Source organism: Protobothrops mucrosquamatus, unplaced genomic scaffold (genome assembly GCF_001527695.2).
Source record: "Protobothrops mucrosquamatus isolate PMUCROS unplaced genomic scaffold, P.Mucros_1.0 scaffold192, whole genome shotgun sequence".
In the NCBI taxonomy this organism is placed as follows: Eukaryota; Metazoa; Chordata; class Lepidosauria; order Squamata; family Viperidae; genus Protobothrops; species Protobothrops mucrosquamatus.
The window spans coordinates 369,882-391,109 of NW_015386548.1; the positions used below are offsets into that span (position 1 = coordinate 369,882).

Genomic DNA, 21,228 nt, shown 5'->3' on the forward strand with positions numbered 1-21,228 from the left:
ATTGGCCTGGAAAGCTGTCTGCCTAAAACAAAAAAAGTTTTAGATTTATTGATTGGTTATATGCCATCAGTCATTTTTGACTCCTAGAAATCACATAGATAGATGTTTTTAAAGAAGAAAAATGCAAATGTAGACTACTATATACATATATTTACATATAAAAACAATTCATGGATAAGGTGACCCTTACATTTTTAACCAAAATAGCATGAAAAAAAATTGCCACCTGCAGATAAGCCAATCCACATTTTTCATGGTACTTTGATTAAAAATTCAAGGATTGCCTTGTCCATGAATAAATAAGGCAAATAAAGTATTACTGGATATATTCTTTGATAAGCCCATCTGCAGATAAGCCAAACCCAATTTTGGGGTATATTTTGGCACATATAATTCTCAGTTTATTCAGGAGTATATGCACTAAATAAAAACCAGCTGATTAGTATAATAGTAATTTTGGGATTAAATATTCAATGCATAGATATAAATGATAAAATCAGCATATATTAATTAACAATTAATTAAGATTATTTTCCAGAGTAAAAATTACAGAGTCAACTTTCCATCCTTTCCTTAAAATGTGATCTATTTTTTCCTATTACCTGATTATGATCAAGATCAGGAAATGCATCAATATTTTGTTATGAAAATACTGCACACTAGTGTTCCTATACAATGAATGTTTGAATAGAATACAAAAAGCTCTGGTAAATGTCACAGCTTCTTTCCAGAGATATCCATTGTTTTTGGTATGGATTAACTGTACATTTCCTCAGGTACGCAGATATGTTCAAACAAGACATTAATACCAATAATGCTACAGCAATAGCACTTAGACTTATATACAACTTATATACAACTTCACAGTGCTTTACAGCCCTCTCTAAGTAGTTTACAGAGCCACCATATTGCCCCAAGCAATCTGGGTCCTCATTTTACTGAACTCGGAAGGATGGAAGGCTGAGTCAACTTTGAGCCGGTGAGACTCCAACTGTCAACAGTCAACAGAATTAACCTGCAGTACTGCATTCTAACCACTGTGCCACAATGGCTCATAAATAAAGAAGATTTATTTGGCACCATGGGCCATTTCCTGACATTTCTAATATTCTGGGTTGAAATAGTGAACACACCTTTATGAGCCTTTTAAAAAGAAAGGTCTTTTAATTTAAAATAAGGATTGTTATATGTGAACTAATTCAAATCATATCTCTTAGATTCAACAGAAGAATTTTGTTTGAGATGAGGTAGCTTAATATCTTTGTTTTGCTATCCAGTGCACAACTACGAGGGTTTTTTATGGCACCAGAGACAAATAATTATACATTTTGGATTCAGGCGGATGGCAAAGCTTCTTTGTACCTAAGCCTCTCAGACGATCCAAGAAAAAAGGTATGACATATGACAAGCTACTGTTATCAAAAACCAATATGCTAAAAGAGTGTCCTTGATTAACTGTCCATAAAATTCCACTTTTGGGAATTTGAACTTTGGCCTTACCAAAAACTAAAAAATTGCTTGAAATGAAAGGAATATATATTCTCTTTTAATTAACCGTGGACCTTTCCAAACATAACTACATAAAATGAATTGATAATTTCAGGAGATAAGGAAAACAAATCTGGAATTAAAACTGAGCAGTTTACCTGAGTTCTGAGACAGATTTATAATTTATGTGCAAGATGGGTAAAGTAGGGGAAAAATCAATATTTTGATAGATCTGAATCTAAAGAGAACAGCAACCAAGCTATATTTATTTATCTTTATAGTATATTGCCATTTCTTAAGATGAGGTTTCCCTTTTATGGAATGGAACTTTTGGCAGGCTTGGGTTCTCTCTGCTAAATATAAATCAGTTGGAATTATGTTACCAATACTATATTACACTGAATGCAGATCACAACTGTTTGCACAAATGTTTGCAGCGATTTTCATTCACACATCAAGTAATTATCTACAATTGACTAGTGCAGTGATGGCGAACCTTTTAGAGACCGAGTGCCCAAACTGCAACCCAAAACCCACTTATGCATCGTCGGGTGCCGGGTGGGTGTGCCCATTGGCTGGGTGTGGCCCATTGGGTGGGCGTGGCCAATTGGGTGGGCGTGGCTATGGTGATAACGACAGACTGGGTGGGACTAAAAAGTTCAATCAATCAATTCCAACTTTGCAAGATCTTTTTTTTTCCCTGTGAGAAGTTGAAATTGACTGAACCTTTTTTTTTTTTGCACATGGCAGCGTAGGCCTAAAGCGAAAAAGTTTTATAAAACCCAGCTGAAGGCCTAGGACTGGGGCGACGGCACGTGTGCCCACAGAGAGGGCTCTAAGTGCCGCCTGTGGCACCCGTGCCTTAGGTTTCGCCATCACTGGACTATTGTCATTCCATTCCCATTCCAGTCCTGGGCCAGTGAATCAAGTGATTCAAAGGAATCCAGATGAAATGTTAATATATATTGTTAGTCCACGTATGATAAACCATATGCCAAATAAATAGAGTTTTCAGCCAGTCTCAACTCACATAGTGCTTTAGTGCCTGGGGACTGAGACTGAATCTAATTAACATTAGAACTAATTAACCTTAATAGGCAGATATTTATCAGTGGCTGGTTGCTGATTTGTAAATAGCAATAGCACTGAGACTTATATACTGCTTCACAGTGCTTTACATCCCTTTCTAAGTGGTTTACAGAGTCAGCATATTGCCCCCAACAATATGGGTCCTCATTTTACCAACCTTGGAAGGATGGAAGGCTGAGTCAACCTTGAACCCATCAGGATCGAACTCCTGGCAGTCAGCAGAATTAGCCTGCAATACTGCATTCTAACCACTATGCCATCACGCAGGAGAAGGAATAGTCACTTCTCCATTGTATTTTTTTCCCATTTTGTCCAAGCGTGCTTCATGGAATTCCACAACACACATTTCAAAAGATCCAGCTTTATTACTCTTTTAAGATGTTCCTTGGAGAGGAAAACACACCTTCAGTACATCAATCCTTTCTTTACCAAATTATGGCAAGTCTTTAGTTTTGTGCTTTTTCATTAAATCAACGTCCTTGTTGTTAAGGAAATAAATGTTCTCAAGTGGCGTAGGTTTACTTAGGTGATTCTCTTTTGTTTCCAGCGGATCGTCTTGCAATTGTCCAAATGCCTTTTTCAGTCATCAATCAAGTTAATTTGTTGATAAAGCAAATTCATTTTTATTCCGGATTGGTAGGAATGAAAGTGGTCTCATCAAAGTTCAGTTATAAGGTCTCTTGGATCTTTTAAGGCAGGCTGGTATGTTATTTTCCTCTTACTTCTCCCTTACCTTTCCACAAGCCTGCAGGGTGTTATTCAGAGAAGAGTGAGGGATGTTCCTCTAGATTAACGGCTTTTGCAAACAGGGGTGGCTGAATGCCTGCCCCGTTTTTTGGGTGTTATTGTTTGCTGGCTTGATTGATTATCAAGGGAGGGGTCCTCTTGGGGCTCGGTCTTTGTGTTACCAGGAGTTGTGAAGCGGACAGTGTGTTTCTTTGTTGGTCTTTCTTCTGATGCTGGTTTTGGCATGGAAGGGTTGGCCATACTATAGAAAACTTCCTCATCAGAATAACGGGTTCTTCTCTTGGCTTTTTTCTCAAGAGCAGAAGGCTTGGCACGTTTTTTGTTAGCTCTTTGTTTCTTCAGTCTGGCTTTCAGAAAAGCTGAACGGGTACGGTTATAATGCTTCTTCTTTCTTGGTCTACCTACCTTCAAGGGCTTCCTATGATAGATATTGCCCCTGTAGGAAGTCATTGAATGCTTGGCCTTTTGGGCTGAGAGCACATTGTCCCTGATTCTTCGGTCCAGGTATCGGGACACAGGCATACGCCTCTTTCGATAGCCGCTCCTTGCATATCTCCTTGCATATCTCATTATGTGTCTGGTTCTCATTATGTGCCTGGTTCGTTTCCTACCTCGCCTAGAGTTATGTTTCCTTCGTTTGCTCAGGAACTTTCGGTATCTCTTTTGGCCCATTCTCCTCTTCCTCCGGAAGTAGGCCTTCCTGCCTCTTTGGAAAGCAGCCATGACTTTGCTGGTTGTTACCCCTCCCGTTCAGCTTACTTGCCCCCTTACAAATGATAGTGATCTCATTGTAGCTGTGCCCTTATATAATGGCAGCCATTCAAATGAGGGATTGGCTCTAAGTGCTCTGATTGGCTGGGTGGAACAATAGATCAGGAAGCTACCTAATAATGCTTGACTGTGAGATACTTATATGAAATCATGAGAGGGGGTCTCACTGCCTGGTTCAATGTTGTAAGGGGAAATATTCCAAATGATACATATCTTCAGAACTCAGATGTGCTGCAAATTTTCAGAACCATTTTTGACCCAAAACAGAATATGTTGCTAGTTTGGCTAACATCCTATCAACTTTTCATGCTATTTTGTTTTAGTTCCAAAATGTGTAATTGAGACTGTACAGTATTCTTTCCCTGCTTTAAGAAAGTATATACAGTAACCAGTTGTACTTTGCAGGATCTTTTAGGGTATGTATAAATGTGTAGTGATAGCATATCATGGGATCTTAAAGGAATTTTCAGCCCTATTCTTCTAGCATTCTTTTTCACAATATCAATATATTGTGAAAATATATTTCACAATACATGCCTGAAACCTTTCCATTTCCCCAGCTGCTTTGCTTCTGGGATGATCACCAGCACTGCAAAAAATATTAGACCTAGCAAATCATTGCTTTCTATGTATTGTTCAGCTTTCATAAATGAAACCCCAAATTTCTTTCCTTCCTTCCTTCCTTCCTTCCNTCTTTCTTTCTTTCTTTCTTTCTTTCTTTCTTTCTTTCATGATCACTTCAGCTGCCTTATTCCCATGTCTTTTAGCTACATAATTCCCTGTTTAAAAGAAAAAAAATTGTTGTATTTCACTTATAGTTATAACTTGCTTTTGTATATAAACATTACTACACTGGCAATTTTATTTTACATCACTTTCCTTATTTTTCTTAATGTTTCCTGGAATCTGTTTGCTTGTTAATGCATTTATGTTACATACTGATAAATTTCTCCAGCCTTGGGGGACTGAGGGTGGCATATAACTTCATCATCAATAACAATCATCTTCCCAAATTACAATAAACAATAATGTGAAAACCAGCACACAATCACAAAAAGAAAAGATACATTTCAAATAAAGCCAAGATTGATGTCACAGTTACCTGGAACCCAAAGAACATTGAAATAAAACTGTTTTATTCTGTTACCAGAATAGCAGTAAGACTGGAGAAATAAGGTGGGAATATAGAGAAGGCTAGTTTGCTCACTCATGCCCTGCAGCCCTCAAAAATGTCCTTTTTCACAATGTGCAATGTTTTCATTTAGTCATCCACAAGAATGATTATTTACTTTGTTATTTATCACTAATGTAGACCATGTTAGCAAAACTGTATATACTGCATTTGCAAAGTTAGGCTTTCAACTTCAGTATCTATTATTGCAGACTTGCTTATATTGAAGTGAATTTGCTATTTTAATATCGCGCCCCCCCATTTGGAAATGCATTTTTGGGAAAAAAAAATTCTCTGTTTTTTTTCTTTTTAATCACATAGGAATATCTACAGGGGAGTCAAAAAGAATCAAGCTGTGTCTGTATAATTGAAACAACTTTTCTGCCATCATCCTGTTTGACATTATCAGCAAATATGGCTAGTGAACGCCCCAACTTTATGTCACTGACGAATAGATTAACAATTTTCACCCCAATATATATCCTTGGCGGCCCATTTATTTTTCTTGTCAGTTTTTTTAACCAGTTGGGGGAAATTTCTTATTCCATGGTTGCTGAGTCTTTTCTGAAGATTTAGTTTTTGAAAATCCAAGAAAATTGGATTTTTAAGCATATCACCTCTAGCTCACAAGAGGTAAATATATAACTTAGTATGGCAGAATCCATACTGATCCTTCTTCAAAAAATTATCCAGATATAAACTTAACTGGTTTGTAATTTCCCCATTCTTTTTTTTAAATTGTGCATTCCTCTCCTACAGAGGCTAATTTTATTGACTGACTTACAATTAAAAACAAACCACCGATTTACACAGTTAAACTAATCTCGAGGCTTGAATTTGGCAGGTATCTGTCAAATACTGAGCAATTAAAGATTTTTACAGAAAAGATCTATCTGTAATTGGGAAAAGTCATTTTATTTTCCTTTGCTTTTTGAATCAACTTTTCTCAGTCTGGAAGCTTATGCCAGTGCATTTTATTAGATTGGTGTTATTGTTTATTCATGATAAGTAGGGCTCATGCCTGTTTTGTGTTCTGTACGTTGTCACAGAAAAGTTGAATGATGATGTTATGAAAAATAATTCTAGGCATGCAAGTAATATTTCAATTTTAATTAGTATATTTTCTAAACTGCTTCAATCAATCAATCTTTATTATGGTCATGGACCAGCACCACAAATAAAAGCATTAAAACAGTAATAATAGTCAAAAATAACAATAAAAGAGAATAATATATTGCGATTTGTGGTGGATTAACAGTGGGCAGTTAAATTTTGTCTAATTTTACATACAGCGTAGCAGAATTTGGCCACATTCAGAGAAACTACTTCATACTGATCCATTAACAGTAGTTGCACATAAAAAAGATTAGTATTTCCCAGATATCCCGGATATTTTATTAGCTACTAAACCGTTTGTTATATAAGAAATACAAGATGAAAAATGTCCCTTTTAATATTTGTGTCCCAATTTGAATACATTTTCTTGTCTTTTGAGGAATGAAATTGTTTTTGTATGAACTATTTCCTGGCAGCTCATTGTTCAGTATGAAAAAATGTGTGAAACAGATATTACAATAATTTTAGGATTATGACCCTATTTGATTATAGCTTAAACCCATATGGTCCCTGTATACATCTTTGTTGAAAATACAAACAAAAGATTTATTTGAATAATGCAAAAGCATTTATTTGAAATTGTAAAAAAGCTATTAGTTAACATTAAATCCTTAAAGCAGAAAGTTAAAAAAAATATTAATCTTTTATATCCCATTCATTTCCAGAACAATATAGAACCCTTGTTTTTTTCTAAATGCAGAGTTTGTTTCCATTACATCGTAACAGGCAAAGATACTGGGAAAGGGAAGAGAAATCCAGTGATATCGGTTTTGAGACTTTAACAAATTAAACATGATCTCTTATAGCAATAGCACTTAGACTTATATACTGCTTCACAGTGCTTTTATAGCCCTCTCTAAGCAGTTTACAGAGTCAGCATATTGCCCCCAACCATCTGGATCCTCATTTTACTAACCTCAGTAAGATGGAAAGCCCCTTCAGGATTGAACTCTAGATTGTAGGCACAGTTAGCCTGCAGTACTGTGTTCTAACCACTGCACCACCTTATCACTTATCCTGACAGGAGAGTCTAACTCCATTAATCAACTATTATTTTTTTAAAAAAATTGATTCTAAATTGTACAGTTCCAATTTTTCAATGGATGATGAAATAGAGACTTTTCTACAGAATGGATAACTTTCACAGCTACTACAGACTCAGATTAGTGGCTATACTTAAATCATCAAGCAGTTTGGATTTTCCTTAGGTTTATTTTTAGGGTTCAGGACAGATCTATTATCTTGCTGTTTTTTTAAGACTCAAAAGCATTACATCTTTTGTACTAATTCAATGAAACAATAATCTCTCTTATTCTCATACTAATTAGTTTTCTTTCATGTAATTATTCTCCAGCAAGAATTTCTGCAGTTTAATTTCTGAGTGAATTAAATCATTTGATGTTCAGAGCTAAACCTTTTGATTCTTACTATTTATTCACTGCAACTTAACTCCCTGTTTCCCTAGACAGAACAGTGACTTGTTTCTTCATGCATTTGAATTATTCAATTTAAGAATGCTTCTTCAGAAGCCTGTTGGTTTCTAAATGTGCCAAAGCCTTGCCACCAGGTCTTCTTGTTGCCTCTTAGGAAAGGTGGTAGGAAAAGCAATCAATGTGGAGTTTCTGAAACCAAAATCGGTGATAGTCAATCAGGAAAAGTAAAAATTGCTACTTCAGATATGAAGCAAATAGTAGCTACTGGCCAGCTTCAATTCTATTGTAATCCATTTGATACAGAGTCTAATAATAAATTATCTTTGTAACTGTGGAATAATCTCTGAGGTTGGTTGGTTGATTGTAGACTTTTCATTACCCAACTAGGTAATATTATCAGTGCTATTGAGTGTGGAGTTCACTCCCTGATTATATACAATAGCCTACCTTGTAACTGTCACCAGATGTAGGAGAAGAAGCTGAGCTGGAAAGCGGGGTTAAATGTGTCTTCAGTTTGGAGTCATTGCATTTTCACAATAATCTACCCCACTCTACCAAATTCTGTTGACTGTTATCTAGCACCAATTTACCTTTACTTCTATTAGTTGACTAGATTTTTGTATTAGAGGTAGAAATAATAAAATGTGTGCTTTGAACTCAGTGAATGTTCCTGTTATTTGTGTTTGACACTAGGATCTATCATTTGGAAAAATCATTTTATTTTCCCTTGCTTTTTGAATCAAATATTTTAGATTATGCCCACCACTAACTTAATGCGTTTGGTGTCATTCAAACTGAATCTAAATTCAGAGAACTTCGATAATAGCTACTATGTGCATTTTTTCTTTTAAAAAGGTTTTTGTGATCAGTTTAGAAGATTTGTATTTGCCTTTTTTTGTAATCAGTAATCTTTTTTTTTCTTTGTCTTTTCATTTCTCAGTCTTTTCCATTTTGCACCCATTTTCACTACCATCTAAAGCAAAGGTGGGGAACTATGGACCTTTTATGACTTGTGGACTTCAACTCCCAGAATTCCTGAGCCAACTATGGGAGTTCAAGTCCACAAGTCATAAAGGGGCCATAGTTCCCCACCTCTGCTTGAGATGGTAGTGAAAATGGTTGGTTCAGGAATTCTGGGAGTTGAAGTCCAAAAGTCATAAAAGGGCATAGTTCCCCACCCCGATCTAAAAGAATGGTACCTCATTCTGAATCAGCCGACTGTATGATCTCTTCAGTTTGGAATGCTCTGATGAAGAACTGATACTATAAAAGGTAGTCAAATGCACACCTCCTCTGACCATTTTACTGCTTTCATTATTTTGGTCAACAGGTAGAAGTTGTATCAATTTCTACTGGTACTGCTGATTGGTCAGCATTTTGGAAGGAAGATTGGTTTCATCCTAGGAAGCCCAAATCAGAGAAATATGAGCTAATTGCTGATACGATGTACTATTTGGAAGCTGTGCATAATGGGATAACCCCAAACAATGGAATGAGCGTGGGGGTTCAGTTGCACCATACCTGGCTAAACCCAGATGTGGTTAGTACTTATTGCAGAGAGAGATACAGAATACAAGCCAATGCTATCCAGCTTCCAGAGATACAGGTAAATTCCAGAATATAATCTGAATTTGAATTTTTTATTTGTTCTGCACAGCTTTCCCTATAACAGTTGTCAATTGAATTGATTAAAAAATACTATCAAATTAATGTTATTTGAATTTTATTTACTAGTTGTGCTTCTTGATTTCCAAGTTGTTTCTTATGCCTCAAGGTAAATTTGCAGCCTCACTGACTCAATGAATTGAAGTCCCACTGTTTCTATGAGTTGCATACAGTTATAGCTTTTGTGGATGATTGCTATAAAATATGATGTATATATGTGTATTTGTCATTTTCTTTTTATTGAAACTTTTTTTTTAAAAAAGTCAGATTTTTTATCGTAATTATAATTTTAAATCAGGTTTAGATATCAGGTTTTCACAAATGGCAGTAAAAAGGCTTATATTATCTTGGCATCTCAGTGTATTTATAAACTCTAGGCCATTACAGTTTCTACCATAACAAAGGTGCCACCAGATTTCATTTTTTTCCTGCTTGTATTCTGCACATATATTCTACATGGGACTGTTGGTCAGTCTGAGCCATGTTCATTTCTTCACCCAATTTATCAACTGGATGTTGGATCATTTTTAGCAATTGAGAAATAGGCTTTTCCCTTTTTATCCTTGTGAAGGGATGCAAGGCAGCCTAATTTATGATTGGCTGACCACACAGAGTAAAGGTTTTGTTTTGTTTGTTTGTTTATTTATCAAACTTATACACCATCCATCTGGTCTACAGGCAATTCTTGGCAGCTTATAATAATTCTTGAATAGAATAGAGCTGGAAGGGACCTTGGAGGTCTTCTAGTCCAGCTCCCTAGGATTATTAGAAAATAGTAAACAACATTTTGCAGAATGACTTCATCCATTTCTTAATTGCCTCCTTCCTAAATGAAACTGTTTGCAGAAATTTCACTGCTTTGAAACTATAGATTAAACTGGGACTCAAGTTGAATTTGAATTATCAAATTCAAAATTCTTCTAAGCTACATATTACATTCATTATGTAGTTAAGGAGAGAACAAAGACTCCCAAGTTGTTAAAAAGTACTATTTTTATTTTTATTCAGAAGAAATAAATATACTTTGTAAGCTACTCTTAATCTTTCTGCTTTGATAGATGCTGATATTGTCTGGCAGAGGATGGTTCAGTCTTGCTTGGGACAATGTGACCAGCAATCCCATGTCAACAAATGTTACTGCTGATCAAGTACATTCTCAATTATTCTCCTGGATATAAAATAATTATTAATAATTACAATATGTAGAATTGGGATGGTGATACAACAGTAGCGTCAACATCTATTGAACTTTATAAGCAGAGGTTATATGTTAGGAAAAATTTGGAAAATATCCCAACATAAAAGTTGATCATAGTGGCAAACGGGTGTGAAATCTAAAATGACATTTTATGGTTAGTTAAGGTACCCCAGAAGCATGACATTTAAGGAGTAAGGAACCACAGTTTCTTACCTTGAAAAGTCGATATAATAATAATAATAATAATAATAATAATAATAATAATAATAATAATAATAATAATAATAATAATAATAATAATAAAGTTGGAAGGGACCTTGGAGGTCATCGAGTCCAACCCCCTGCTCAGGCAGGATGATAATTCAAGTTAAATTAGTAAATCCTCTTGATCTTTGTAAATGATTTCAAAATTTTAAATGTTATTTAAAACTGTGTGCATGTCTTTGTACATATATATATACAATCTGCTTTATTCTGCTACCAGAATAATTTCTCTTATTTTTGATATAATGCAACTAGACTTATAGTAGGGAAAAGCATTTGTTGTTTGGCTTTAGACATATCTTAAATTTGGGTCCTGGTTGGTTTTGGGACTCTGCACTTTTTTTAGAAAACTCAAAATAATTTTATTTTTCAGTTGCAGCATGAATTGGAGGAACTTCTTTCAGTAAAATGTGAAATAGAGCCATCATCTGCTAATATTTTTTTGCAAACAGGATTTGAGCAAAGTAAGCTTGTCATTTTCAGTTTGAAAAACTTTATTTCAGCAAAAAAAAATAGCTACTGTAAAAGAAAGATAAGGAACATCTGCAAACTTTCTCCAAAAACTAAATGTATGACCACATGCATGTGCGTGAATACACACACACACACACAAACAAAATATTGGTCAGAATATTATATTATTGAATGAAAAAGTATTTTATTTGTTTATTTCATTTATTTAAAAATGAATAAAATGTGCTATCTGTTTGAGGGTAGTTTACAAAAAAAGATCTATAAAAATTAGCCACAGAAGACTAATTAGAGTAGATTAAGTGCAATGTGGCTACTTAGCTTAGCTTACATCTTGCACAACGTCTCTTCTCTCCCCGTTTTTCTTGTGGTCTTGAATGTTGCAAAACTAGCACGTGGCTTCCTATTTATCATCTAGATATGAATCCTACACTTGGGTTTCATAATGTGTACCATGCATTATGGGTAATATTCTAATTTATATGCCTAACTTAAACCCTCTTTTACTAAATTTGTTATGTGCGAGTATTTCCGTGGTACAACTGAATTTCTATATTAATGCTCTTTTTCAGATCTGAGACTGCCACTCATAGCACTGTGCTATTAAAGTTAGTCTTGCATTCAGGTTTGTCTAGGACTTATTTTGCATGGAATTTTTCCTTACTTTTCCCACATCTGCAATAGATATTGAGAATCTAGTCAATGGTGGAGTCCTTGTCAGTTGGACAGAACCCTTTTGTGGAAGATTCAGCAATTTCAGGCCAAAAGGCCTTATCAAAACATCTCAATTAATTCCTCCTTATGATGTCACTACATACACACACGTGAGTAATATTTTTCCAAAAAGTTTAAAGCAATGAAAGGACTAAATATTGAATAACAGAATGACTTTGATGATGGGCACAATCAATACCAGGAACAGGAAATCTCATTTGGCCTCAAGGCTAACTGAATCTCTGCAAGCATGGTGAGGGACATAAGATGGGCAAGTGTAATGCACTTGTGTATGCGGAGCAGATGTTGTAGGATAGTACATTGTTCAAAAGAAACCTGAGTATAGAAATGTGTTGTTTTGTATTATTGGCAGCCATATTGTAAACAAATCATTTAAAGGGGAATTTTGTTCTTTCCCTTCTTCACAGTTGTGCTTTGCATACAAAGGCTACATGAGCAATACCCTCTACATTGCAGTGTCTTATTCCAATACCTTTCTAGATATCGTGAAGAAACATGTGACCTGCCAATGGAATCTGAAATCCAGTCCAGAAAGGTCTATCTATAAAAATTCATTTTATACATTTCCCACAGTCCTTTTCTTTTAACATAATTAGCTGCAATATGTATGCTTCTGACATATAGGCAATGGGACAAGTACTTAACCAATAGGAATCAAAACCACTTCTTTTGATGCTTTTGGTTTCCAGATATTTTTGGGATACAGCTCTAAGTATCCTTCCCCATTTGACCATGCTGACTCAAGCAGTGGAGAATTACATTTCAGCAATATCTAGAAAACTGCCCTTATGTTCAAAAATAGAGACCTAACCATGACTCTCTGGCTTCATTCCACTGAGTATATGACTTTGATTTGGCAGAGTCATGCTTTAGGACAGGGGGTTTCAAACTTTTTCAGGTCATGGAATCTGTTCAAAAAAGAAACAAAAGCAATTCCAGAATTCTGATCAAGAGGCAGAGCTCTCATGAAAAAGAATTGGCTTGCCTTTGAGTGAACTTGGGTTTGTTTGTTTGTTTGTTTGACCTTAGTTTCTCATGGACCCCATCAAGTTCTCATGGAAACGTATGGTTCCACAGAACACAGTTTGAAAGCTGATTTAGGAAATTCACAGGAATATTGCTAGGAAACTTTTCTGTCATTAAAAATTGTAAATTTCCTTTTAAGTAGACATCTAACATAAATTTAGGTGATAAATACAAAAATATATTTCTCTTTCAGCTGGAAATTCATATGCATCAACCTTTGGAGAGACTGTCTGTATAGTTCTGAATTCCTTAATGATCTTCCCAAAAATTCTTCAGTGTTTTTGCACCAGGTTGATGTAGAAGCTCCTGCTGCTGCAACAGAGACACTTGGCTGGTTTTTCATTGATGAGATCATTGTTTCAGATCAAGACATATTTGGTAATCTGATATTTTGTTTTTGTCCTTTCCTTTCCTTTTGATAAATAAAAGAGTAAAATATGAATGGATTTGGAAGGGCAAGAGAAATATTTTTAATCAAGAAATAAATGTTTGATAGAATTACAGTTATTGATAATTATTGGACATTTGGGAAACATTTCAGCTATAGATTCTGGATCCATGTAGTGGGAAGGACAACCTGGAAAGATGGGAAGGGAGCAAAGAGCTGGAATAAGCAAAGTTGGTACATACTGTAAATCTTATACAGATATCATCAATATCCCAATCTGAGACAACCATTACTTAGGAAACCTAGGTTTAAACTTAGGGCTACACACACACATATAAGTAAATTCTTAGATGCTGCAGGATCTGTTCTTTGTTGTTTCTAGGACTAGTCAGTGGTGGGATTCAGCCAGTTCGCACCAGTTCAGCAGAACCAGTAGCTAATTTTTTGTTGCCCAGGCCCAGAATGGACTTCCGGAAATGGCATCCACACAGAGAACCAGTTGTTCACATATTTGAATCCCACCACTGGGACTAGTTCATATTGGCAGTAAAGGCTTCTAATTTATCGGATCATTTTCCTTAACTTCACAAGTAGAACAAGTTAGAATTCCTAGATGACATTTATTTCAGCGGTAGAGAGAAGTTTTAATATAAATTACAATGCAATTACTTTTATGTTAAGAATCTATACTGTATGCCTATTGAGTTTGTCAAGTGATAAGTCTTGTCTTTTATAGAAATATTATGCCAAAACTGTTTTCTTTCCAGTTTTTCAGAAGGAACTCAGGTCAACTCACCCACATGGGAACCTCATAGAATCTGTCTTGGTTGCTGGCATCCCACCTACATTTAATGTATCTTTTTTTGTAGCAAATTATCACAAGAACCTCCCTCTTCTCTCACTCAGGTAGGAATAAAGGTTCATACATACTTATGCTTCACCTTCCTTCCTTCCTTCCTTCCTTCCTTCCTTCCTTCCTTCCTTCCTTCCTTCCTTCCTTCCTTCCTTCCTTCCTGAAGAATCAGAGAAAGCCAGCTGGGACTACCAAAATAGTAGAGGTGTGTAAGGTAGGCCAACTATTTGATAAATATCTTTATCTCAGGGACTTTCAGAGCAAGTCAAGAAACCCAGTTAGGACTCCGTCAGTCCTCTTCAGAAAGGTGTTCCAGTGTTATTTTTGCTATTCCCTTTGTTGATCCTTATCCTGCCACAGGAAGGATGATGCCAAATGATTGGATCCTTATTTTCTGTCTTCAGGACAAGTTAAAGAAAGGGATTGGTGAAGCACTCTGGACTTGTTCCTCCTCCCTCCTATTACAGTATATTAGCTGATGGAAAGACATTAACCAATTTACTCTTGTTCATTGGGCTGGGACTGGGAAGAGGAGGCAAGTGTTGATAGATGGTTACATTGGCAGCTCAATATTAGGTGTATTGGAACAACAGGGAAAACCCTAACATTGGAACAGCTAAGGATGACTTAAGGCTGCCTTGGGGATAATCTGGGATCAGATTAAGGCAATATTATAAAAACAGCAGAAAATGGAGATTGTTGGGGCATATTTGTACTGTGATTAGATAGATAGAAAGAATGGCACTTAAGTGAATTGCATGCCAAGGAAAGGCTTTAAATAGCATTCCATATGGATTGAAAAACAATCTAGATATTCCCCAGATTGCAGCCAAGAGATAGTTGAAACACATCCAGATTGATGCAGCCCAGGCAAGACAGGTCGAACAGAAATAAGGATACAGCAAAGATTTTTCATTAGCTATTGGTTGGATGGAATTAAATTGGGCAGTAGGTGGGGGAGGGATAATACAAGATTAAGAAGAAATGTTGAATCTTGCATAAGTGTGTGGGAGAAAGAAAAAGAGAGAGCAAACTTCTTGAAACTTTATTTTTTTCAAGCAGAAATCTTGCATGCAATTTAAATACTAGACTAAAACAATCTTAGAAAGACATTTGAAACAAATATATACTTATATAGTAACCAAGACCACAGTATTAGCCTATTATTAATAAAATATATGGATTGAATTTTTTAAAGGGACACTTTACATTTGAAAAACACTGAGATTTATGTGTTAATTTTATTTGACCCTTGGGATTAGTTGTGAAAATGAATGTAGGTTTAGAAAAGAGAAACAAGGCTAGTAATCTCCACAAGAGTTTCACAGAATCACTGGATGATATTTAGTCTGTAGGTGGCAGACTTGTGGTGTCTTTGTTTACACTTTATACTGGCACATAAACTAATTAAGCATGCTGGGTGAAGTGTTCCCATGGGCTTAGTTTATAAGTATATCCAGAATACTAAGGAAATTGACTTTATTCACCATGGTTGACTATAGCAAAGCTGCAATCGAACACAGCCCATAAATTAGGTTTTTGTATTCCTAGAAGTCTTCCTAGAAGTTTAACTACCCACATTATATTTTAATCAGCACTTGTCATATACTTGTCTCTCCAAATCTAAACTTTGAAGCATACTTCTGTAAAAGCTTTGAATTTCGATGTCTTATGTCTTTTCCTACTGCCATCTAGTGGTCGCTGAGATTTTCACAGCTCAGCCATGGGTCCCTTAATTCCTGTGACGAATTAAGCATTGTTAATATATAATTTCCTTATTGGCTTTTATACCTTTTTCAGCTTTTGTATTTAATCACTGGTATTTTCTTGTGATAGTAGGAATATAAATATTTTCTAATTTATTTTTCTTCTTATGATGTATTTCTAATTGCATAGGAATTGTATTAATGAGACTTTATGTTAGATTTGTAATCTTTTTTGGAATGAGGTTTGAAAATTATTTTTGCATATTAGATATGGAAAGCAATTTGAATTGTCAATAATAAAATTATGTGTAATTAAATAATAAAAAAGCTTCTTTGAACATATTAATAACAAGAAAAAAGTCAAGGAAACTGTAGGTCCACTAAAGAGAGAAGATGGCAAGGAAATAACAAGCAATAGGGAGAAAGCAGAGCTGCTTAACTCATTCTTTGCATCAGTCTTCACACAAAAAGAAATTATAGCACAACATACCAAAAAAATACTGCAAAAGACAAACTAGAAACAAAAATTGAAATAAGCAAGAAAATGGTAAGAGAACACCTATCCGACCTTAACAAATATAAATCACCGGGGCCTGACAGATTACATCCCAGAGTTGTGAAGGAGCTGGCAGATGTTATCTCAGAACCATTGCACCACATCTTTCAAAAATCCTAGAGCACCAGGGAAGTACCTGAGGATTGGAAAAGGGCTGATATGTTCACATCTTCAAGAAAGGGAAAAAAAATAGACCCAGGAAACTACAGACCAATCAGTCTAACATCAATACCTGGGAAGATCCTGGAAAAGATAATAAAAAAACAGATCTGCGAACAACTAGAAGCAAACAAAGTTATAACTGGTAGCCAGCATGGGTTTGTTAAAAACAGATCATGCCAAACTAATCTTATTTCATTCTTTGATAAAGTGACCAAATTAGTAGACCAGCAAAACGCTGTGGACATAGTATACTTAGATTTCAGTAAAGCATTTGACAAAGTAGACCACTGCTTGGTAAGCTAGAAAAAGGTGGAATAGACAACATCACCACCAGATGGACTTGTAGCTGGCTGACAAACCATACTCAGCGAGTAGTCCTCAATGGTACTACATTCCACATGGAGAGAAGTAAAGCAGTAGGGTACCACAAGACTTCATCTTAGGCCCATGACTCTTCAATATCTTCATAAAAGACTTAGATGAGGGAATAGAAGGGGAACTCATCAAATTTACAGATGACACTAAACTGACAGGAATAGCTAACACCCCAGAAGACAAGCTCAGGATTCAAAAAGATCTTGACAAACTGGAACAATGGGCCCTATCCAACAAAAATGAGTTTTAATGTGGAGAAAAGCAAAGTTTTACATGTAGACAGGAAAAATCAAAGATATAAGTACAGATTAGGTGAGACCTGGCTCAAAAACAGTAACTGTGAGAGGGACCTTGGAGTCGTAGTGGACGATCACTTGACTGTGAGCCAGCAGTGTGCAGCAGCAGCCAAAAAAGCTAATGGAATCCTGGGTTGTATAAACAGAGGCATAGAAGCAAGATCACGTGAAGTATTAGTACCACTTTATAAAACCCTAGTAAGACCACACCTGGAATACTGCAGCCAATTTTGGTCACCATACTACAAAAAAGATGTTGAGACCTTGGAAAAAGTTCAGAGAAGAGCAACTAAGATGATCCAAGGCCTGAAGACTAAAACATATGAAAAATGGCTTCAGGACTTGGGTTTGGCTCGTCTAAAGAAAAGAAGAAATAGGGGTGACATGATAGCAGTATTCCAGTATTTGAGAGGCTGCCACAAAGAAGAGGGGGTCACATTATACACCAAAGCACCAGAGGGCAGGACAAGAAACAATGGTTGGAAACTGATCAAAGAGAGAAGCAACCTGGAATTAAGGAGAAACTTCCTAACAGTGAGGACAATTAACCAGTGGAACAGCTTGCCTCCAGAAATCGTGGGCGCTCCATCACTGGAGATTTTTAAGAAGAGGCTAGACAGTCACTTGTCTGAGATGGTATAGGTTCGCCTTCTTGAGGAGGGGGCTGGACTAGAAGACCTCCAAGGTCTCTTCAGCTCTATTCTATTCTATTCTATTCTATTCTATTCTATTCTATTCTATTCTATTCTATTCTATTCTATTCTATTCTATTCTATTATTTATATAAGAATCTTTATTCAATTTTTTCTCAGTTTTCTTTATTTTATTCAAAGTGCTTAATAAAAGTCTTCGGATAGTTTTGTAATAAATACCTTTGCCATTCCAGAAGATTCCTTGATGCATAGTCAAGGATTAGAGGCACCATGTCTCCAAATGTCACTTGCTGGGAAACATGAGAAAGAAGCAACTATAGCAAAGATCCCCAATATTTTGGGCACTAGGGACTGGTTCCATGGAGAAAGGTTTTTCCGTGGACCGGAGAGTGTGTGGTTTTGTGTGCTGCCTGCATCCCACGGATGGGGCTTTGCTTGTTTGTGTAGACTGGTTGCTGGCATTTCGTGGCCTGGTAGTGGTCCATAAATATTCTACAGTTCCATTTGAAGTAGCCCTATTCTGAGACAGGAATGGTATTGCAAAACTTGATTTCATTTTTTTTTCATGTAGAGGAGGTATGCCTCTGAAGGGATCCGAAGGGACTGATCAATTGTTGATGTCTATGAATGAGACAGGAATCAATTTGACAGTCCAAAGGATACAAGGTGCAAGCCTACCTCTTGGAGGAACTTTTCAGATCCATCTGTCTAACATAGTGATTCCAGGTAAACTTGAGCTTTGGCATCTTCTTCCACAAAATAAAGGATTAGCCAAGATGTACCCTTCCACCCATCCTGAAAATTAAGACACAGACAAAGAATGTATGAAATCTATCTATGGCTGCTTTTCTGTAATCATACATATTAACAAATGCATCAGTATGCTTTTTTAATTAAACAAAATAATGGTAATTTAATAAAAGGCAAAATAATGATAATATAAGAAGAGACAAAAATAATGCAACTGTCAGATCTGATGCCATGTAAATATTAATAAAAATACGGTGTGAATTAATAATCATGGTGGACAAATTAAAGAATATAAAAAGGAAAAAATATCTGGAAATTTAAATTAAAGTTGAGAAGTCCATTTCAAGAAAGTCTATATTTGCACCACTATGTCAAGAGTGCTTAAAAATAAAATATATGTGCTACAAATCAGATGTAGATTTATCTCTTAAATGGTGTATAATAGTTTTTGGGCTATTTTTCATGGACAAAAAGCCCAGAATTCTTGGTTCCTTGATAAATTCCAGATACTATAGCTATGATCAAAAATAAAAAAAACTAACTAAGGAAAAAAGCATTATAGACAAACAGCAATTGTTCTAAAGCAGGTATGCCCAAACTGTGGCCCACGGACCGCATGAAGCTCTGGACAGCTAATAATGCAGATTCACAAGATTGTAAACTTTTGACATTATTATGTGGTTTTATATTATAACACTATATATTTTATATGTGGCCCAAGACAATTCCTCTTCAGTCAGTGCAGTCCAGGCAAGCCAAAAGCTTGAACACCCATGTTCTAAAGCACTGCTGATTAAAATGTTTAATCATAGAACAAATATAGCACCAACGAAACAAGTTAAAATTCACATACTTTAATATTATAATTCTTGAATCACATCTTAGGGCAATCACTCTGGACTTCAAACATCTGGATAATTACCAGATGACACAAATAGATATAGAAACCTCTAACTTTTTCCCTGTCATTGAATGGTCTGTATTTATTCATGTTAACTATTGGGAGATGGGGTATCTGGAAAAACAAGGAAATGAGGCAGTAGTCCATGGGAAAGGTAAGTAATGCAGAGAAATAATAATAATAATAATGATGATGATGATGATGATGATGATGATGATGATGATGATGATGATGATGATGATGATGATGATAGCCTATAGTCCTAATGGGGCAATCTGCTAGTGTGGATATGATTTAAGGTAGGATTGGCCAACTGAAAAATCACTAAACTCATTTTTTTCTTACTCTGTGAAATCTTATTACCAATATTTGACAGTGAATCACAATCTTGCTAAGGGATTCACTGATGATTTTCAAAAGCAAACCATAGAATCTACAGTGCCAGATTGTTTTAATTATTTTAAGCATGTTAAGCCAGACAAAACCAAAACTTTGAATCTAGCCTTATCATCAACATTTTGCCAATGCATGTGGTAAGGGGCCATGATTACTTCTTGAAATTTACAATTAGTCATGATAATTAGAATTGGTCATGGAACCCATGATGACATCACATATCACATATATCATTTCTTTGTGTAAATGACCCCAAATACTATAGGTCACTCATGTCATTTGTATCATATTAGATATCACTGTTCAGCCCGGAGATTAAAACCAGGCTTTAATCTGCATCTTTACTTATTTTATTATTTTTCCATTTTCTTCCAGGTATCCCAGTGTCCATCTCTGCCAGTCACCTCCGCAGCCTTCTGCAAAATTACAGTGATAATTTTACAGCTCAGTACATAAACACCAGTGACTTTTTTGTATCTAAGATTTCACAAAACTCTTATCAAAGTATATGGACACTGACATGGACTTCAATGATCGGTGATTTGCCCAATTTCATCAGGGTAAGACCAGTTGTTTACACAATTTCTTCTCACAGATGCGGTCTAGCCCTGAGTATTTCTTGCTTTCCTTGGCGGTTTATTTATCATTGTTCTCAATCCTTTCAATTTTGCTATTTTCTTTGTCTGGAACTGCCCGATGAGCTCTAACACAGGGGTTTTCAACCAGTGGTACGGGTACCACCTGTGGTACATTGGTACCTGGCAGGTGGTACGCAACCATCCTAGAAAAATAGTAGCAGGGGAGGGGAATGAGCTGAACCAGTGGTAGCACTGCACAAGCCTGAGCGAGAGATGGCTGGAGCTGCAGGGCTGTCAGGGCTCAGCAGAAGCGCCAGGATCAGCGCCAGTCTCCAGCTGGAGCTTGCCGCTGATCTGGTGCTTCTGCTGAGCCCTGAAGAAGCACCAATCAGCTGGAAAGCAGCACTGATCCTAGCCCTTCTGCTGAGCCCAGAAGAAGC

At 36.0% G+C, this 21,228-nt stretch overlaps 1 protein-coding gene across 1 annotated transcript in view; it reads left to right on the forward strand.

Annotated features, from left to right (window-relative positions):
• PKHD1 (PKHD1 ciliary IPT domain containing fibrocystin/polyductin) overlaps window positions 1–21,228 on the forward strand; it is a 189,932-nt gene that overhangs the window by 20,232 nt on the left and 148,472 nt on the right. The window contains exons 13-23 of the mRNA XM_029283700.1: window positions 1,278–1,392; window positions 9,146–9,421; window positions 10,539–10,628; window positions 11,316–11,406; window positions 12,098–12,237; window positions 12,556–12,683; window positions 13,368–13,552; window positions 14,330–14,468; window positions 18,735–18,941; window positions 19,799–19,968; window positions 20,586–20,770. Coding sequence (XP_029139533.1) covers window positions 1,278–1,392; window positions 9,146–9,421; window positions 10,539–10,628; window positions 11,316–11,406; window positions 12,098–12,237; window positions 12,556–12,683; window positions 13,368–13,552; window positions 14,330–14,468; window positions 18,735–18,941; window positions 19,799–19,968; window positions 20,586–20,770 — 1,726 coding nt within the window. The remainder of the gene's footprint in view (window positions 1–1,277; window positions 1,393–9,145; window positions 9,422–10,538; window positions 10,629–11,315; window positions 11,407–12,097; window positions 12,238–12,555; window positions 12,684–13,367; window positions 13,553–14,329; window positions 14,469–18,734; window positions 18,942–19,798; window positions 19,969–20,585; window positions 20,771–21,228) is intronic.